This window comes from Ranitomeya imitator, chromosome 2 (assembly GCF_032444005.1).
Source record: "Ranitomeya imitator isolate aRanImi1 chromosome 2, aRanImi1.pri, whole genome shotgun sequence".
NCBI lineage: Eukaryota > Metazoa > Chordata > Amphibia > Anura > Dendrobatidae > Ranitomeya > Ranitomeya imitator.
In genome coordinates this window covers 261,142,113-261,160,137 of record NC_091283.1, presented here as the reverse complement: position 1 = coordinate 261,160,137, position 18,025 = coordinate 261,142,113, and the positions used below count along the sequence as shown (strand labels likewise).

General features: G+C 46.4%; 1 protein-coding gene across 1 annotated transcript in view; it reads left to right on the top strand.

Moving 5' to 3' along the window:
• The window catches only part of LOC138663005 (oocyte zinc finger protein XlCOF6-like), a 150,156-nt gene that overhangs the window by 16,506 nt on the left and 115,625 nt on the right, over positions 1 to 18,025 (top strand). Inside the window, exon 6 of the mRNA XM_069749046.1 lies at positions 9,248 to 9,338. Coding sequence (XP_069605147.1) covers positions 9,248 to 9,338 — 91 coding nt within the window. The remainder of the gene's footprint in view (positions 1 to 9,247; positions 9,339 to 18,025) is intronic.

Below are 18,025 nucleotides of genomic sequence, written 5' to 3'. Positions count from 1 at the left end.
TTTTCGGTACCATTGCAAATTTAGTGCTATTTAATGCTACCGACGGAATTAGATTGTATTATTAAGCGCATAGGGATATTTTGATCATTGAATTGATTACACATCACATAAGCTCTAGCCTGCTCGTCTTCCTCTGCTGACTGCCACTGAATAGAGACATTGATTCCTGAGCATGAACTGATGAGCAAGAAAACCACTAATAAAACAGCAATAAAATCACTAATAAAACACATCAAGCAAATTAACTATTAAAGTACAATGATAATGATGTCACCGGTGCTCCGTGCTGGAAAGTCTTTATGTCTTAGGGTACCGTCACACTATACGATTTACCAACGATCACGACCAGCGATACGACCTGGCCGTGATCGTTGGTAAGTCGTTGTGTGGTCGCTGGAGAGCTGTCACACAGACAGCTCTCCAGCGACCAACGATGCCGAGGTAACCAGGGTAAACATCGGGTTACTAAGCGCAGGGCCACAGACTAAGCAGACGGCAAGGGACCTGACGGACACAGGAATGTAAGTATGTAGTGTGCTTGTTTTTTTTTACGCTGGTAACCAGGGTAAACATCGGGTTACTAAGCGCAGCCCTGCGCTTAGTAACCCGATGTTTACCCTGGTTACAAGCGAACGCATCGCTGGATCGGTGTCACACACACCGATCCAGCGATGACAGAGGGAGATCCAGCGACGAAAGAAAGTTTCAAACGATGTGCTACGACGTACGATTCTCAGCAGGATCCCTGATCGCTGCTGCGTGTCAGACACAGCGATATCGTATGGATATTGCTGGAACGTCACGAATCGTACCGTCGTAGCAACAAAAGTTTGACTGTGAGACGGTACCCTTAGAGCGGTGGTCTCCGCTCTACGTCCATTTGTCTTATAGTCTTTAGTAAGCGGCCATATCCTCACACTGGGGTCCCCACGTTGTTTTTTTTTTTTTTTTTATATTTTAATAAATTAAAAAACGGCATCGGGTCCACCGCATTTTTTGCAACCAGCCTTACTAAAGCTGACAGTTGGGGACAGGTATTCTCAGGCTGGTAAGGGGCCATGGATATTGACCCCCCCAAACTAAGAACAGCAGCCCGCAGCTGCCCAGAAAAGACACATCTATTAGATGCTCCAATTGTGGCACTTTGCCCGACTCTTCCCACTTGCCCTGTAGTGGTGGCAAGTGGGGTTCATATTTGTGGGATTGATGTCACCTTGTCAGGAGACATCAAGCCCACGGCTTAGTAATGGAGAGTAAGACACCGATCCATTACTAATCCTATAGTTATATGTAAATAAAGACACAGCAAGAATAAAGTGAACTGAAAAAATGACACAGACTCCTTTATTAAGTTCAAAGTAAACCATACGTACTGCATTGCCTAATTCCACCAAAGTCCTCGATCTCCTATAATAAAAGTAAAATAAAAAAACAGCAATATACCATACCTGTCTGTTGTTCTGCCCCACGCCGTAATCCATGTCTGGGGGAGAAATAGTTTTCAGCCTGAAGGGTGCCAAGATGTGACCGTCCAGGCTGAGAACCACTGGTGAATGAGCCACCATCTTTATCTATACACCGGAAGCCCTGGGGACCCAGCTTCACCTGTGGGAAGCCATACCATCACTGCTGCCACAACATCTCCTCAGAGGACCCCTTTAAGCAGCGTCGGTCACCCTGACCGAATACCATAGGTGGCATCACGAGCACAAACTTTATTCAATGACCCTTTAAGGACATTCCCTTTTACTTAGGCGCCCAGGGCCACGGACCGGGCTGCTGCCATCGTGACATCCCCTTTAAGTACCAGACCCAGTACCGAGTACCCCACGGCCCTGGCGGGTGTTCCACACTCATGTGGCGGCACACAGAGGTAGCAAAAATGGGAACACTGTCTCTTTATTGTAAGGCAGCATAAACCAACTTGTGGGGAAAACAAACTTAGAATTTTTGGCTAAAACTGGAGCAAAATAACAAAAGAAAAAAAAACTGCAGCACAGTCCGTATGTTGCGGCTGGCACCCCGCTCTGGAGCAGCACAATCCGTATGTTGCGGGTGGCACCCCGACCTGGAGCAGGACAGTCCGTATGTTGCGGGTGGCCCCCCGTTCTGGAGCAGCACAGTCCATATGTTGCGGGTGGCACCCCGCTCTGGAGCAGCACAGTCCGTATGTTGCGGGTGGCGCCCCGACCTGGAGCAGGACAGTCCGTATGTTGCGGGTGGCACCCCGCTCTGGAGCAGCAAAGTCCGTATGTTGCGGGTGGCCCCCCGTTCTGGAGCAGCACAGTCCGTATGTTGCGGGTGGCACCCCGCTCTGGAGCAGCACAGTCCGTATGTTGCGGGTGGCACCCCGACCTGGAGCAGGACAGTCCATATGTTGCGGGTGGCACCCCGCTCTGGAGCAGCAAAGTCCGTATGTTGCGGGTGGCCCCCCGCTCTGGAGCAGCACAGTCCGTATGTTGTGGGTGGTGTTGTGAATTCTGTGGCTGAATTCACTCCTGTGGTCACAAGTGGTACTGCGGCTTCTGAGCTTCCTCCCTCAGGTGTTCTGGTGAGCTCGTTGGCTTCTTTGTTATTTAACTCCGCCTGATTCTGTCTTCCTTGCTCCTTGTCAATGTTCCAGTGTTGGATCTGAGCTCCTGGATTTTTCCTGTGGCCTGCAGCTCTGCTTAGATAAGTTCTTCTTTGCTTTTGTTGCTACTTTTTCTGTCCAGCTTGTCTATTCGTTTTGCTGGAAGCTCTGAGACGCAAAGGGTGTACCGCCGTGCTGTTAGTTCGGCACGGTGGGTCTTTTTGCCCCCTTTGCGTGGTTTTTTTGCTTTAGGGTTTTTTGTAGACTGCAAAGTTCTCTTTGCTATCCTCGCTCTATCTAGAATATCGGGCCTCACTTTGCTGGATCTATTTCATCCCTACGTTTGTCTTTTCATCTTGCTAACAGTCATTATATGTGGGGGGCTGCCTTTTCCTTTGGGGTATTTCTCTGAGGCAAGTCAGGCTTGTGTTTCTATCTTCAGGCTAGTCAGCTCCTCAGGCTGTGCCGAGTTGCATAGGTATTGTCAGGCGCAATCCACAGCCACCTTTAGTTGTGTATAGGATAGGTTCAGGTTGCAGTCTACAGAGATTCCACGTCTCAGAGCTCGTTCTATTGTTTTTTGGTTATTGTCTGATCACTGTATGTGCTCTGATTTCTGGCACACTGTGTCACTGGATTGCCAGCATAACAGTACAAGGAGCCACACTAATGATTCTCAATAGAGGGAAAAAAGAAGTTCTGACATCATTTTTTTTCCTCAGCTCTGTGTTCATTTTTTTTTTTCCCCTAGACATTTGGGTGTTTCAGGACACAGGTGTGGACATGGATATTCAGAGTCTGTGCTCTTCAATGGATAATCTCGTTATAAATGTACAAAAGATTCAAGATACTATAGATCAGAAATCTATGTTAGAACCAAGAATTCCTATTCCTGATTTGTTTTTTGGTGATAGAACTAAGTTTCTTAATTTCAAAAATAATTGTAAGCTATTTCTGGCCTTGAAACCTCATTCTTCTGGTAATCCTATTCAACAGGTTTTGATTATTATTTCTTTTTTGCGCGGCGACCCTCAGGACTGGGCATTTTCTCTTGCGCCAGGAGACCCTGCATTGAGTAATGTAAATGCGTTTTTCCTGGCGCTCGGATTACTTTACGATGAGCCTAATTCAGTGGATCAGGCTGAGAAGAATTTGCTGGCTTTGTGCCAGGGTCAGGATGATATAGAAGTATATTGTCAGAAATTTAGGAAGTGGTCAGTACTCACTCTGTGGAATGAATCTGCGCTGGCAGCTTTGTTCAGAAAGGGTCTCTCTGAGGCTCTTAAGGATGTCATGGTGGGTTTTCCTATGCCTGCTGGTTTGAATGAGTCTATGTCTTTGGCCATTCAGATCGGACGACGCTTGCGCGAGCGTAAATCTGTGCACCATTTGGCGGTATTATCTAAGAATAAGCCTGAGCCTATGCAGTGCGATAGGACTATGACCAGAGTTGAACGGCAAGAACACAGACGCCTGAATGGTCTGTGTTTCTACTGTGGTGATTCCACTCATGCTATTTCTGATTGTCCTAAGCGCACTAAGCGGTTCGATAGGTCTGCCGTCATTGGTACTGTACAATCCAAATTCCTTCTGTCCATTACCTTGATATGCTCTTTGTCATCGTATTCTGTCATGGCGTTTGTGGATTCAGGCGCTGCCCTGAATCTGATGGATTTGGATTATGCTAAACGTTGTGGGTTTTTCTTGGAGCCTTTGCGGTGTCCTATTCCGTTGAGAGGAATTGATGCTACACCTTTGGCCAAGAATAAACCTCAGTATTGGACCCAGCTGACCATGTGCATGGCTCCTGCACATCAGGAAGTTATTCACTTTCTGGTGCTACATAATCTGCATGATGTGGTCGTGTTGGGGTTGCCATGGCTGCAAACCCATAATCCTGTATTGGATTGGAACTCTATGTCGGTATCCAGCTGGGGTTGTCAGGGGGTACATGGTGATGTTCCATTTTTGTCTATTTCGTCATCCACTCCTTCTGAGGTCCCAGAGTTCTTGTCTGATTATCAGGATGTGTTTGAAGAGCCCAAGTCCGATGCCCTACCTCCGCATAGGGATTGTGATTGTGCTATCAATTTGATTCCTGGTAGTAAATTCCCTAAAGGTCGATTATTTAATTTATCCGTGCCTGAACACGCCGCTATGCGCAGTTATGTGAAGGAATCCCTGGAGAAGGGACATATTCGCCCATCGTCATCACCACTGGGAGCAGGGTTCTTTTTTGTAGCCAAGAAGGATGGTTCGCTGAGACCGTGTATTGATTACCGCCTTCTTAATAAGATCACTGTTAAATTTCAGTATCCCTTGCCATTGTTATCTGACTTGTTTGCTCGGATTAAGGGGGCTAGTTGGTTCACTAAGATAGATCTTCGTGGTGTGTATAATCTGGTGAGAATCAGGCAAGGAGATGAATGGAAAACTGCATTTAATACGCCCGAGGGTCATTTTGAGTATCTAGTGATGCCGTTCGGACTTGCCAATGCTCCATCTGTGTTTCAGTCTTTTATGCATGACATCTTCCGTGAGTATCTGGATAAATTCCTGATTGTTTACTTGGATGACATTTTGATCTTCTCAGATGATTGGGACTCTCATGTGAAGCAGGTCAGAATGGTTTTCCAGGTCCTGCGTGCTAATTCTTTGTTTGTGAAGGGATCAAAGTGTCTCTTCGGTGTGCAGAAAGTTTCATTTTTGGGGTTCATCTTTTCCCCTTCTACTATCGAGATGGATCCGGTTAAGGTCCAAGCCATCCAGGATTGGACTCAGCCGACATCTCTGAAAAGTCTGCAAAAATTCCTGGGCTTTGCTAATTTTTATCGTCGCTTCATCTGTAATTTTTCTAGCATTGCCAAACCATTGACCGATTTGACCAAGAAGGGTGCTGATTTGGTTAATTGGTCTTCTGCTGCTGTGGAAGCTTTTCAGGAGTTGAAGCGTCGTTTTTGTTCTGCCCCTGTGTTGTGTCAACCAGATGTTTCTCTTCCGTTCCAGGTCGAGGTTGATGCTTCTGAGATTGGAGCAGGGGCGGTTTTGTCACAGAGAGGTTCTGGTTGCTCAGTGTTGAAACCATGTGCTTTCTTTTCCAGGAAGTTTTCGGCTGCTGAGCGTAATTATGATGTGGGCAACCGAGAGTTGCTGGCCATGAAGTGGGCATTCGAGGAATGGCGTCATTGGCTTGAAGGAGCTAAGCATCGCGTGGTGGTATTGACTGATCATAAGAACCTTACTTATCTCGAGTCTGCCAAGCGCTTGAATCCTAGACAGGCCCGTTGGTCGTTATTTTTTGCCCGCTTCAATTTTGTGATTTCGTACCTTCCGGGCTCTAAAAATGTGAAGGCGGATGCTCTGTCTAGGAGTTTTGTGCCCGACTCTCCGGGTTCATCTGAGCCGGCGAGTATCCTCAAGGAAGGAGTCATTGTGTCTGCCATCTCCCCTGATTTGCGGCGAGTGTCGCAAAAATTTCAGGCGAATAAACCTGATCGTTGTCCGGCGGAGAAACTGTTCGTCCCTGATAGGTGGACTAGTAAAGTTATCTCTGAACTTCATTGTTCGGTGTTGGCTGGTCATCCTGGAATCTTTGGTACCAGAGACTTAGTGGCTAGATCCTTCTGGTGGCCATCTCTGTCACGGGATGTACGTACTTTTGTGCAGTCCTGTGGGATTTGTGCTAGGGCTAAGCCCTGCTGTTCTCGTGACAGTGGGTTGCTTTTGCCCTTGCCGGTCCCAAAGAGGCCTTGGACACATATTTCGATGGATTTCATTTCTGACCTTCCCGTTTCTCAAAAGATGTCAGTCATTTGGGTGGTCTGTGATCGCTTTTCTAAAATGGTCCATCTGGTGCCCTTGGTTAAATTGCCTTCCTCCTCTGATTTGGTGCCTTTGTTCTTCCAGCATGTGGTTCGTTTGCATGGCATTCCTGAGAATATTGTTTCTGACAGAGGTTCCCAGTTTGTTTCAAGGTTTTGGCGAGCCTTTTGTGGTAGGATGGGCATTGACCTATCTTTTTCCTCGGCTTTCCATCCTCAGACTAATGGCCAGACCGAACGAACCAATCAGACCTTGGAAACATATCTGAGATGTTTTGTTTCTGCAGACCAGGATGATTGGGTGTCCTTTTTGCCGTTGGCTGAGTTCGCCCTTAATAATCGGGCCAGCTCGGCTACCTTGGTCTCTCCATTTTTCTGCAATTCTGGGTTCCATCCTCGTTTCTCTTCAGGACAGGTTGAGTCTTCGGACTGTCCTGGTGTGGATTCTGTGGTGGACAGGTTGCAGCAGATCTGGACTCAGGTAGTGGACAATTTGACCTTGTCCCAGGAGAAGGCTCAACTTTTCGCTAATCGCAGACGCAGTGTGGGTCCCCGACTTCGTGTTGGGGATCTGGTTTGGTTATCTTCTCGTCATATTCCTATGAAGGTTTCCTCTCCTAAATTTAAACCTCGTTTTATTGGTCCGTATAGGATTTCTGAGATTCTCAATCCTGTGTCTTTTCGTCTGACCCTCCCAGACTCCTTTTCCATACATAATGTATTCCATAGGTCGTTGTTGCGGAGATACGTGGCACCTATGGTTCCATCTGTTGAGCCTCCTGCCCCGGTTTTGGTGGAGGGGGAATTGGAGTATATTGTGGAGAAAATTTTGGATTCTCGTGTTTCTAGACGGAAACTCCAGTATCTGGTTAAATGGAAGGGTTATGCTCAGGAAGATAATTCCTGGGTTTTTGCCTCTGATGTCCATGCTCCAGATCTTGTTCGTGCCTTTCATGTGGCTCATCCTGGTCGGCCTGGGGGCTCTGGTGAGGGTTCGGTGACCCCTCCTCAAGGGGGGGGTACTGTTGTGAATTCTGTGGCTGAATTCACTCCTGTGGTCACAAGTGGTACTGCGGCTTCTGAGCTTCCTCCCTCAGGTGTTCTGGTGAGCTCGTTGGCTTCTTTGTTATTTAACTCCGCCTGATTCTGTCTTCCTTGCTCCTTGTCAATGTTCCAGTGTTGGATCTGAGCTCCTGGATTTTTCCTGTGGCCTGCAGCTCTGCTTAGATAAGTTCTTCTTTGCTTTTGTTGCTACTTTTTCTGTCCAGCTTGTCTATTCGTTTTGCTGGAAGCTCTGAGACGCAAAGGGTGTACCGCCGTGCTGTTAGTTCGGCACGGTGGGTCTTTTTGCCCCCTTTGCGTGTTTTTTTGCTTTAGGGTTTTTTGTAGACTGCAAAGTTCTCTTTGCTATCCTCGCTCTATCTAGAATATCGGGCCTCACTTTGCTGGATCTATTTCATCCCTACGTTTGTCTTTTCATCTTGCTAACAGTCATTATATGTGGGGGGCTGCCTTTTCCTTTGGGGTATTTCTCTGAGGCAAGTCAGGCTTGTGTTTCTATCTTCAGGCTAGTCAGCTCCTCAGGCTGTGCCGAGTTGCATAGGTATTGTCAGGCGCAATCCACAGCCACCTTTAGTTGTGTATAGGATAGGTTCAGGTTGCAGTCTACAGAGATTCCACGTCTCAGAGCTCGTTCTATTGTTTTTTGGTTATTGTCTGATCACTGTATGTGCTCTGATTTCTGGCACACTGTGTCACTGGATTGCCAGCATAACAGGGTGGCACCCCGCTCTGGAGCAGCACAGTTCGTATGTTGCGGGTGGCACCCCGCTCTGGAGCAGCACAGTCCGTATGTTGCGGGTGGCACCCCGCTCTGGAGCAGCACAGTCCGTATGTTGTGGGTGGCACCCCGCTCTGGAGCAGCACAGTCCGTATGTTGCGGCTGGCACCCCGCTCTGGAGCAGCACAGTCCTTATGTTGTGGGTGGCACCCCGCTCTGGAGCAGCACAGTCCGTATGTTGCGGGTGGCACCCCGCTCTGGAGCAGCACAGTCCGTATGTTGCGGGTGGCACCCCGCTCTGGAGCAGCACAGTCCGTATGTTGCGGGTGGCACCCCGCTCTGGAGAAGCACAGTCCTTATGTTGCGGGTGGCACCCCGCTCTGGAGCAGCACAGTCCGTATGTTGCGGGTGGCACCCCGCTCTGGAGCAGCACAGTCCGTATGTTGCGGGTGGCACCCTGCCCTGAAGCAGCACAGTCTGTATGTTGCGGGTGGCACCCCGCTCTGGAGCAGCACAGTCCGTATGTTGTGGGTGGCACCCCGCCCTGGAGCAGGACAGGTTCAGTCTGTGCTTGACGAGCCACAAAGCCTCTGGAGTCCTCTCTCCAGGCTAGCTGAACCCAGACTGCCTGTAGAGCTCGGTTATTTCACCCCAAGCCTGTAACTTCCCCATCATGTGATTGATCACATGATCATGTCCTCATGCAGGTCCTGGCAGGTCTACTAGGGGAGATAAAGTGGACCTTCTCCCACCCGCTCTGTGAAGGTCCACATAAAACTAGCCCTGTTTATACAACTTAACTCTCACAACACGTAGTGTGCTGGAGAAAAATGCTCTGGTTTCACACCACTGACACCGTTAAGCGCAGTGACACATATCTCCCCTCTATCACCTTACCAGTGACTGTGTCACATTGTGTAGACGCCGGTGAAGGTCTTGTGTTCAGTGTTGTTTTATCCACCAGTATTATATGTTTTATACTTGTGTAATGAGAACGGTGGAGATGGCAGGATTAGAGCTGATCATAGATGAGACTTCTCTGTCTGTCTGTGACTTTTACATTATTTGTTTCAGGGTGAAGATCTGACCCATATTAATACTACAGAGACATATGTGAGGGGGGATGAGCGGTGTAAAGAGGAGATTCCCACATATGGCTACCCAGGTGAGTAGTGACCACTAAATGCAGAGAAGTCACAGATTCTTCTCATCACCGGCTGTGGCTGCTTTATCGGTGGTGTAGTCCGGCCGTATTACCATGATCACCATTTTACCTCTAGACCACAACATTCTCCTCCACCCAAAACTGTTCTAATGACTTTGGGCATTGAAAGCCCTGTTCTATAGAACGTATAGCCTGGAGGATCCACTTACCCCCTAAGATTAGAAGACACTGACCGTTACCTGCCCAGATCTGTAAACTATAAAGCCAAATGACAGCGTACGTAGAATGTGCTGACAAGTGAGAAAAATATTATGATGAGAAAACGGAGGGTAATGATGCTGTTGGCTTCCAAAATCCCTGATATGGGAAGAAGGAAAAAATCAGGGCTTTGAAAAGAGCTGCCAAGTGCTGAGCCAGAAAGTTGGGTATCAAAACAAATGAACGTAAAAAAAAAACCCAAAACTTTTCATTTTAACATTCTACTCATTTCCGATGTGAACCAGCTCCTTCCTCAGGCTTATACAAATGATACATTGTGGATGTTTTATATCCTCCAGAACGGCGTCACTGATCCAGTTGCTTAATTCATTAATTAATCCGCGCCTATGCTGCAGTTTTTTGTATAGAATTCTTTCTTTGTATACAAAACTATACAAATAGATGTAAAATGCATATTGGATGCACAATAAAATCCATATAACGAACAATATACGTACATGGAAAATCCTCCGGTTTAAGTGTGGATAGTGTAAAAATCCAATAGGATTCTCTATTCACAAGTCTTTGGGACCGATTAGACACACGTTCTGATATTTGTTCTGATATATTGAGTCTTAAACTGGTGGGATCTCGTTCATATTCTAAAACAAAATGCCTAAACAGACAGATTACACCTTTCCTAATATTATGTCTCTGGCTGGTCATCCTATTATGGATCGCTTGGGTGGTTTTTAGATCCTTGATATCGGATGAATCTCCCTTCTGTGCTGCTGAATGTGATCATATGGTTCCTACAAGACCAGGTCTCGTCTTTCTGGCCAAACTTCACTTTTATGATCGACAACATTGAATGTGCAGTGAGGCCAAGTGTGAATTTCTGGACAATAACAGCAGAGTTTCCTTTTATCCTGATTTTACAATTTCTTATAAAACCGACTAACTTCAGACAGGATTGTAATAAACTACATAATAATTAGTACACCTGCGCCATGATGTATCTCGAAGTTGTGCGTGGCTGATGGCTGTAATATACAGTGGGCACAGAAAGTAGCATAGAGAAAGTATTAGCACCCCCATTTCAGGAGAGATTACTGCACAATCTGAATACTATAGGATTGAAAACATAATGTAATTTATGAGGTGGAGTGAATCCATGAAACCAGGGCTGGAGCCAACACATCTCCTGCAGGCGGGAATAAATGTACGGTGGGTACAGAAAGTATTCAGACCCCTTTACATTTTTCACTCTGTTTCATTGCAGCCATTTGTTAAATTCAAAAAAGTTAATTTCAAGTTTTTCACCCCTGGATTTGGGGATCCTCGGCCATTCTTCCTTGCAGATCCTCTCCAGTATGGTCAGGTGGGATGGTGAACGTTGGTGGACGCCATTTTCAGGTCTTTCCAGAGATGCTCAATTGGGTTTAGGTCAGGGCTCTGGCTGGGCCGGTCAAGAATGGTCACAGAGGTGTTCTGAAGCCGCTCCTTTGTTATTTTAGCTGTATGCTTAGGGTCAATGTCTTGTTGGAAGGTGAACCAAGCCAAGTCTGAGGTCCAGAGCACTCTGGAAGAGGTTTTCATCCAGGATATCTCTGTACTTGGCCGCATTCATGTTTCCTTCAATGACAACCAGTCGTGCTGTCCCTGCAGCTGAAAAACAAACCCATAACATGATCCTGCCACCACCATGCTTCACTGTTGGGATTATATTGGGCAGGTGATGAGCAGTGCCTGGTTTTCTCCACACATACCGCTTAGAATTATCACTAAAAAGGTCCATCTTTGTCTCATCAGACCAGAGAATCTTATTTCTCATAGTCTGGGAGTCCTTCATGTGTTTTTTAGCAATAGTCTCCTATGGAGACTATTGAAGCATGCTAAAAGTAAAACAAAAACAAGTTTTTAAAAATATAAAAATTCAAATCAGCCCCTTTCGCCCATTCAAAATAAAACAAAAATAAAATCAAACATACACATATTTGGAGCCGCTGCGTTCAGAATCGCCTGATCTATAAAAAAAGGATTAATCTGATTGCTAAATGACATAGCGAGAAAAAAAGTCAAAACGCCAGAATTATGTTTTTTTTGGTCGCCGCGACATTGCATTAAAATGCAACAATGGGCGATCAAAAGATCGTATCTGCACCAACATAGTGTCATTAAAAACGTCAGCTCAGCGCGCAAAAAAATAAGCCCTCACCCAACCCGAGATCACGAAAAATGAGACACTACGGATATCAGAAAATGGCGCAAATTTTATTTTTTAACAAAGTTTTTTTGTTTTTGTTTTTTTCACCACATAGATAAAAAAGAACCTAGACATGTTTGTTGTGTATGAACTCGTAATGACCTGGAGAATCATAATGGCAGGTCAGTTTAGTGAACGTAGCAAAAAAGCCAAACAAATGACAAGTGTGGGATTGCACTTTTATTTTTTAAATTTCACCGCACTTGGAATTTTTTCCCGTTTTCTAGTACACAACATGGTAAAATCAATGGTGGCATTCAAAAGTACAACTCGTCCCGCAAAAAAACAAGTCCTCACATGGCCATATTGACGGAAAAATAAAAAAGTTATCTCTCTGAGAAGAAGGGGAGTGAAAAACGAAAACGCTAAACTGAAAAAGGCTCTGGGGGTTAATTAAACACAGCTGGCCTCCAATGAAGGAATAGAACCATCTCAAGGAGGATCACAAGGAAATGGACAGTATGTGACTTAACCCCTTCATGACCCAGCCTATTTTGACCTTAATGACCTGGCCGTTTTTTGCAATTCTGGCCAGTGTCCCTTTATGAGGTAATAACTCAGGAACGCTTCAACGGATCCTAGCGGTTCTGAGATTGTTTTTTCGTGATATATTGGGCTTCATGTTAGTGGTAAATTTAGGTCAATAAATTCTGCGTTTATTTGTGATAAAAACGGAAATTTGGCGAAAATTTTGAAAATTTCGCAATTTTCACATTTTGAATTTTTATTCTGTTAAACCAGAGAGATATGTGACACAAAATAGTTAATAAATAACATTTCCCACATGTTTACTTTACATCAGCACAATTTTGGAAACAAATTTTTTTTTTGTTAGGAAGTTATAAGGGTTAAAATTTGACCAGCGATTTGTCATTTTTACAACGAAATTTACAAAACCATTTTTTTAGGGACCACCTCACATTTGAAGTCAGTTTGAGGGGTCTATATGGCTGAAAATACCCAAAAGTGACACCATTCTAAAAACTGCACCCCTCAAGGTACTCAAAACCACATTCAAGAAGTTTATTAACCCTTCAGGTGCTTCACAGCAGCAGAAGCAACATGGAAGGAAAAAATGAACATTTAACTTTTTAGTCACAAAAATTATCTTTTAGCAACAATTTTTTTATTTTCCCAATGGTAAAAGGAGAAACTGAACCACGAAAGTTGTTGTCCAATTTGTCCTGAGTACGCTGATACCTCATATGTGGGGGTAAACCACTGTTTGGGCGCACGGCAGGGCTTGGAAGGGAAGGAGCGCCATTTGACTTTTTGAATCAAAAATTGGCTCCACTCTTTAGCGGACACCATGTCACGTTTGGAGAGCCCCCGTGTGCCTAAAAATTGGAGCTCCCCCACAAGTGACCCCATTTTGGAAACAAGACGCCCCAAGGAACTTATCTAGATGCATAGTGAGCACTTTAAACCCCCAGGTGCTTCACAGAAGTTTATAACGCAGAGCCATGAAAATAAAAAATAATTTTTCTTTCCTCAAAAATGATTTTTTAGCCTGGAATTTCCTATTTTGCCAAGGATAATAGGAGAAATTGGACACCAAATATTGTTGTCCAGTTTGTCCTGAGTACGCTGATACCCCATATGTGGGGGTAAACCACTGTTTGGGCGCACGGCAGGGCTCGGAAGGGATGGCACGCCATTTGGCTTTTTAAATGGAAAATTAGCTCCAATCATTAGCGGACACCATGTCACGTTTGGAGAGCCCCTGTGTGCCTAAACATTGGAGATCCCCCAGAAATGACCCCATTTTGGAAACTAGACCCCCAAAGGAACTAATCTAGATGTGTGGTGAGGACTTTGAACCCCCAAGTGCTTCACAGAAGTTTATAACGCAGAGCCATGAAAATAAAAAAAAAAAAATTATTTTCTCAAAAATGATCTTTTAGCCTGCAATTTTTTATTTTCCCAAGGGTAACAGGAGAAATTTGACCCCAAAAGTTGTTGTCCAGTTTCTCCTGAGTACGCTGATACCCCATATGTGGGGGTAAATAACTGTTTGGGCACATGCCGGGGCTCGGAAGTGAAGTAGTGACGTTTTGAAATGCAGACTTTGATGGAATGCTCTGTGGGCGTCACGTTGCGTTTGCAGAGCCCCTGATGTGGCTTAACAGTAGAAACCCCCCACAAGTGACCCCATTTTGGAAACTAGACCCCCAAAGGAACTTATCTAGATGTGTGGTGAGCACTTTGAACCCCCAAGTGCTTCATAGAAGTTTATAATGCAGAACCGTGAAAATAATAAATATGTTTTCTTTCCTCAAAAATGATGTTTTAGCAAGCATTTTTTTAGATTCACAAGGGTAACAGGAGAAATTGGACCCCAGTAATTGTTGCACAGTTTATCCTGAGTATGCTGGTACCCCATATGTGGGGGTAAACCACTGTTTGGGCACACGTCAGGGCTCGGAAGTGAGGGAGCACCATTTGACTTTTTGAATACGAGATTGGCTGGAATCAATGGTGGTGCCATGTTGCGTTTGGAGACCCCTGATGTGCCTAAACAGTGGTAACCCCTCAATTCTACCTCCAACACTAACCCCAACACACCCCTAACCCTAATCCCAACTGTAGCCATAACCCTAATCACAACCCTAATTCCAACCCTAACCCTAAGGCTATGTGCCCACGTTGCGGATTCGTGTGAGATATTTCCGCACCATTTTTGAAAAATCCGCGGGTAAAAGGCACTGCGTTTTACCTGCGGATTTTCCGCGGATTTCCAGTGTTTTTTGTGCGGATTTCACCTGTGGATTCCTATTGAGGAACAGGTGTAAAACTCTGCGGAATCCGCACAAAGAATTGACATGCTGTGGAAAATACAACGCAGCGTTTCCGCGCGGTATTTTCCGCACCATGGGCACAGCGGATTTGGTTTTTCATATGTTTACATGGTACTGTAAACCTGATGGAACACTGCTGCGAATCCGCAACGGCCAATCCGCAGCCAAATCCGCACCGTGTGCACATAGCCTAATTCTAAAGGTATGTGCACACGCTGCGGAAAACGCTGCGGATCCGCAGCAGTTTCCCATGAGTTTACAGTTCAATGTAAACCTATGGGAAACAAAAATCTCTGCGCACATGCTGCGGAAAAACTGCACGGAAACGCAGCGGTTTACATTCCGCAGCATGTCACTTCTTTGTGCGGATTCCACAGCGGTTTTACAACTGCTCCAATAGAAAATCGCAATTGTAAAACCGCAGTGAAATGCGCAGAAAAAAACGCGGTAAATCCGCCATAAATCCGCAGCGGTTTAGCACTGCGGATTTATCAAATCTGCAGCGGAAAAATCCGCAGAGGACCAGAATACGTGTGCACATACCGAAACCCTAACCCTACCCCTAACCCTACCCCTAGCCCTAACCTTAACCCTAACCCTAACCCTAACCCTATTCTAACATTAGTGGAAAAAAAAAATTTCTTTATTTTTTTTATTGTCCCTACCTATGGGGGTGACAAAGGGGGGGGGGTCATTTATTATTTTTTTTTATTTTGATCACTGAGATATAATCTATCTCAGTGATCAAAATGCACTTTGGAACGAATCTGCCGGCCGGTAGATTCGGCGGGCGCACTGCGCATGCGCCCGCCATTTTGGAAGATGGCGGCGCCCAGGGAGAAGACGGACGGGACCCCGGCAGGATCGGTAAGTATGATGGGGTGGGGGGGAACACGGGGGGGGGGGGGATCGGAGCACGGGGGGGGGAATCGGAGCGCGGCAGGCGTGGAACGGAGCACGGGGGGGGTGTGGAACGGAGCACGGGGGGGCTGGAACGGAGCACGGGGGGGTGGAACGGAGCACGGGGGGGGTGTGGATCGGAGTGCAGGGGGGGTGATTGGAGCACGGGGGGAGCGGACAAGAGCACGGGGGGGAGCGGAGCACTGGACGGAGGGGAGCCGGAGCAGTGTACCGGCCAGATCGGGGGTCTGGGGGGGCGATCGGTGGGGTGGGGGCACACTAGTATTTCCAGCCATGGCCGATGATATTGCAGCATCGGCCATGGCTGGATTGTAATATTTCACCAGTTATAATAGGTGAAATATTACAAATCGCTCTGATTGGCAGTTTCACTTTCAATAGCTAATCAGAGCGATCGTAGCCACGAGGGGGTGAAGCCACCCCCCTGGGCTAAACTACCACTCCCCCTGTCCCTGCAGATCGGGTGAAATGGGAGTTAACCCTTTCACCCGATCTGCAGGGACGCGATCTTTCCATGACGCCACATAGGCGTCATGGGTCGGATTGGCACCGACTTTCATGACGCCTACGTGGCGTCATGGGTCGGGAAGGGGTTAAATATGAATGTCTGAGCAAAGGGTCTGAAGACTTATGACCATGTGATATTTCAGTTTTTCTTTTATATTAAATTTGCAAAAATTTCTACATTTCTGTTTTGTTTTCAGTCAAGATGGGGTGTAATGCAATGGGATGGCTGCAATGAAACAGAGTGAAAAATACTGAATACTCTGAATACTTTCTGTACCCACTGTACATTTATTCACGCCTGCAGGAGATGTGTTGGCTCCAGCCCTGGTTTCATGGATTCACTCCACCTCATAAATTACATTATGTTTTCAATCCTAAATACCGTATATACTCGAGTATAAGCCGACAATTTCAGCCCATTTTTTTAGGCTGAAATTGTCCCTCTCAGCTTATACTCGAGTCATACCCAGGGGTCAGTAGGGGAGGTGGAGTGGCAGTACCATGTGACCGCTCACTACAGGAAGAAGCTGTCGGTGCCGGGAAACAGACGTGCAGGTACCGCGCCAGGAGCAGGTGAGTATAAGCAGTGTGCGATATTCTCCTGCTCCCCATTCCACCGTCGCCAGCCGCCGCTATGTTCCCCGTCCACTGCACTGATGCTCAGGTCAGAGGGCGCGGTGACGCTATTAGTGCGTGCCGCCCTCTGCCTGAGCAGCCAATGCAGTGGACGTGGAACGTAGCGGCGGCTGGCAGCGGTGGAACGCGGAGCAGGTGAATATAGTAAGTGCCGGGGGCTTGAGCGACGAGAGGTGACTATGTGATTTTTTAATTTTTTTATCACAGTAACAGCATATGGGGCAAATAACTTTATGGAGCATCTTATGGGGCCATAATCAGCATTTATGGAGCATTACATGGGGCAAATGACTTTATGGAGCATCTTATGAGGCCATAACAGAGGCGTAGCTAGGGGTTCAGCTCAGGGGGGGGCGAAACATGTGAGTGGGCCCCTAACAGGCGGACATATCATTAGTGCAAACTATGCGGCAGCACATGGGCTCAAGAGTTAAGGGGGCCCTTTTCTACCTCTAAATAAGGTGCAATTTTGTATTTTTAGAAGTTCTTGGGCTGCAAAGGGCCCATATATTGTTCTTGCACATAGGCCCTTTTCTGTCTGTCCACAGACAAAATAAATCTCTATACAATAACCTGCACTGATATTACCGCCATACGGTAATACCATATAGTGGTAGATACCAGTCCTGCATGACATAGAGAGATCACAGTACAGTTGTAGATGGTGACTTACAGAGGACGTTCTTTCCGGTGGAGCCATTCACTTTTCCCCTCTGTGTATACTATTACTTCAACATTTTTCAGTCACCGCTCTGTATAGAGAGCGGCGACTGTAACTGATGCCCCGGGACAGACTGACAGCCGGTACAGCACTATCTGCCACCCAGTAGTTAGGCTTCAATGCTTCGTAAGTGCCTACTTAATATTTAGGAGTCCCCCTATGTACAGTAATAATGGCCCCAGCATCGCTGATGAGAGCAGGAGGTCGTGTGACGATTTTCTTCTATTGAGAGAAGTCAAACTTGTCTAGTCAACACGTGCAAATAGCAAACGTGGTCGCATGACCGTCTGATCACACCAGTGGTCTTGGGGTCTCATGACGGCAGGTGCACCCCATCATGATTTGGCAGTCTGTAGAGTGACTGCAGACAATTATCCCAGGCGTTTAATAACTTAAACGGAACCTGTCACCCCTCTCCCCCCCCCCCAGGGCCTATTAAGCTAAAAGAGCCACCTTCTTCAGCACTAAGGCTGCATTCTGTGAAGGTGGCTCTTATGTTTTTGATCCCTAATAACACTGAAATATTCACTTTTATAAATTGTGCGCCATACCTGTATTGAGTCTGGGGGGTACGTTTTCTCCCCCTGACTCAGCTGTTCATCATCCCACCGAACACCGCCTCCTCTCTGTCTTGTGCCGT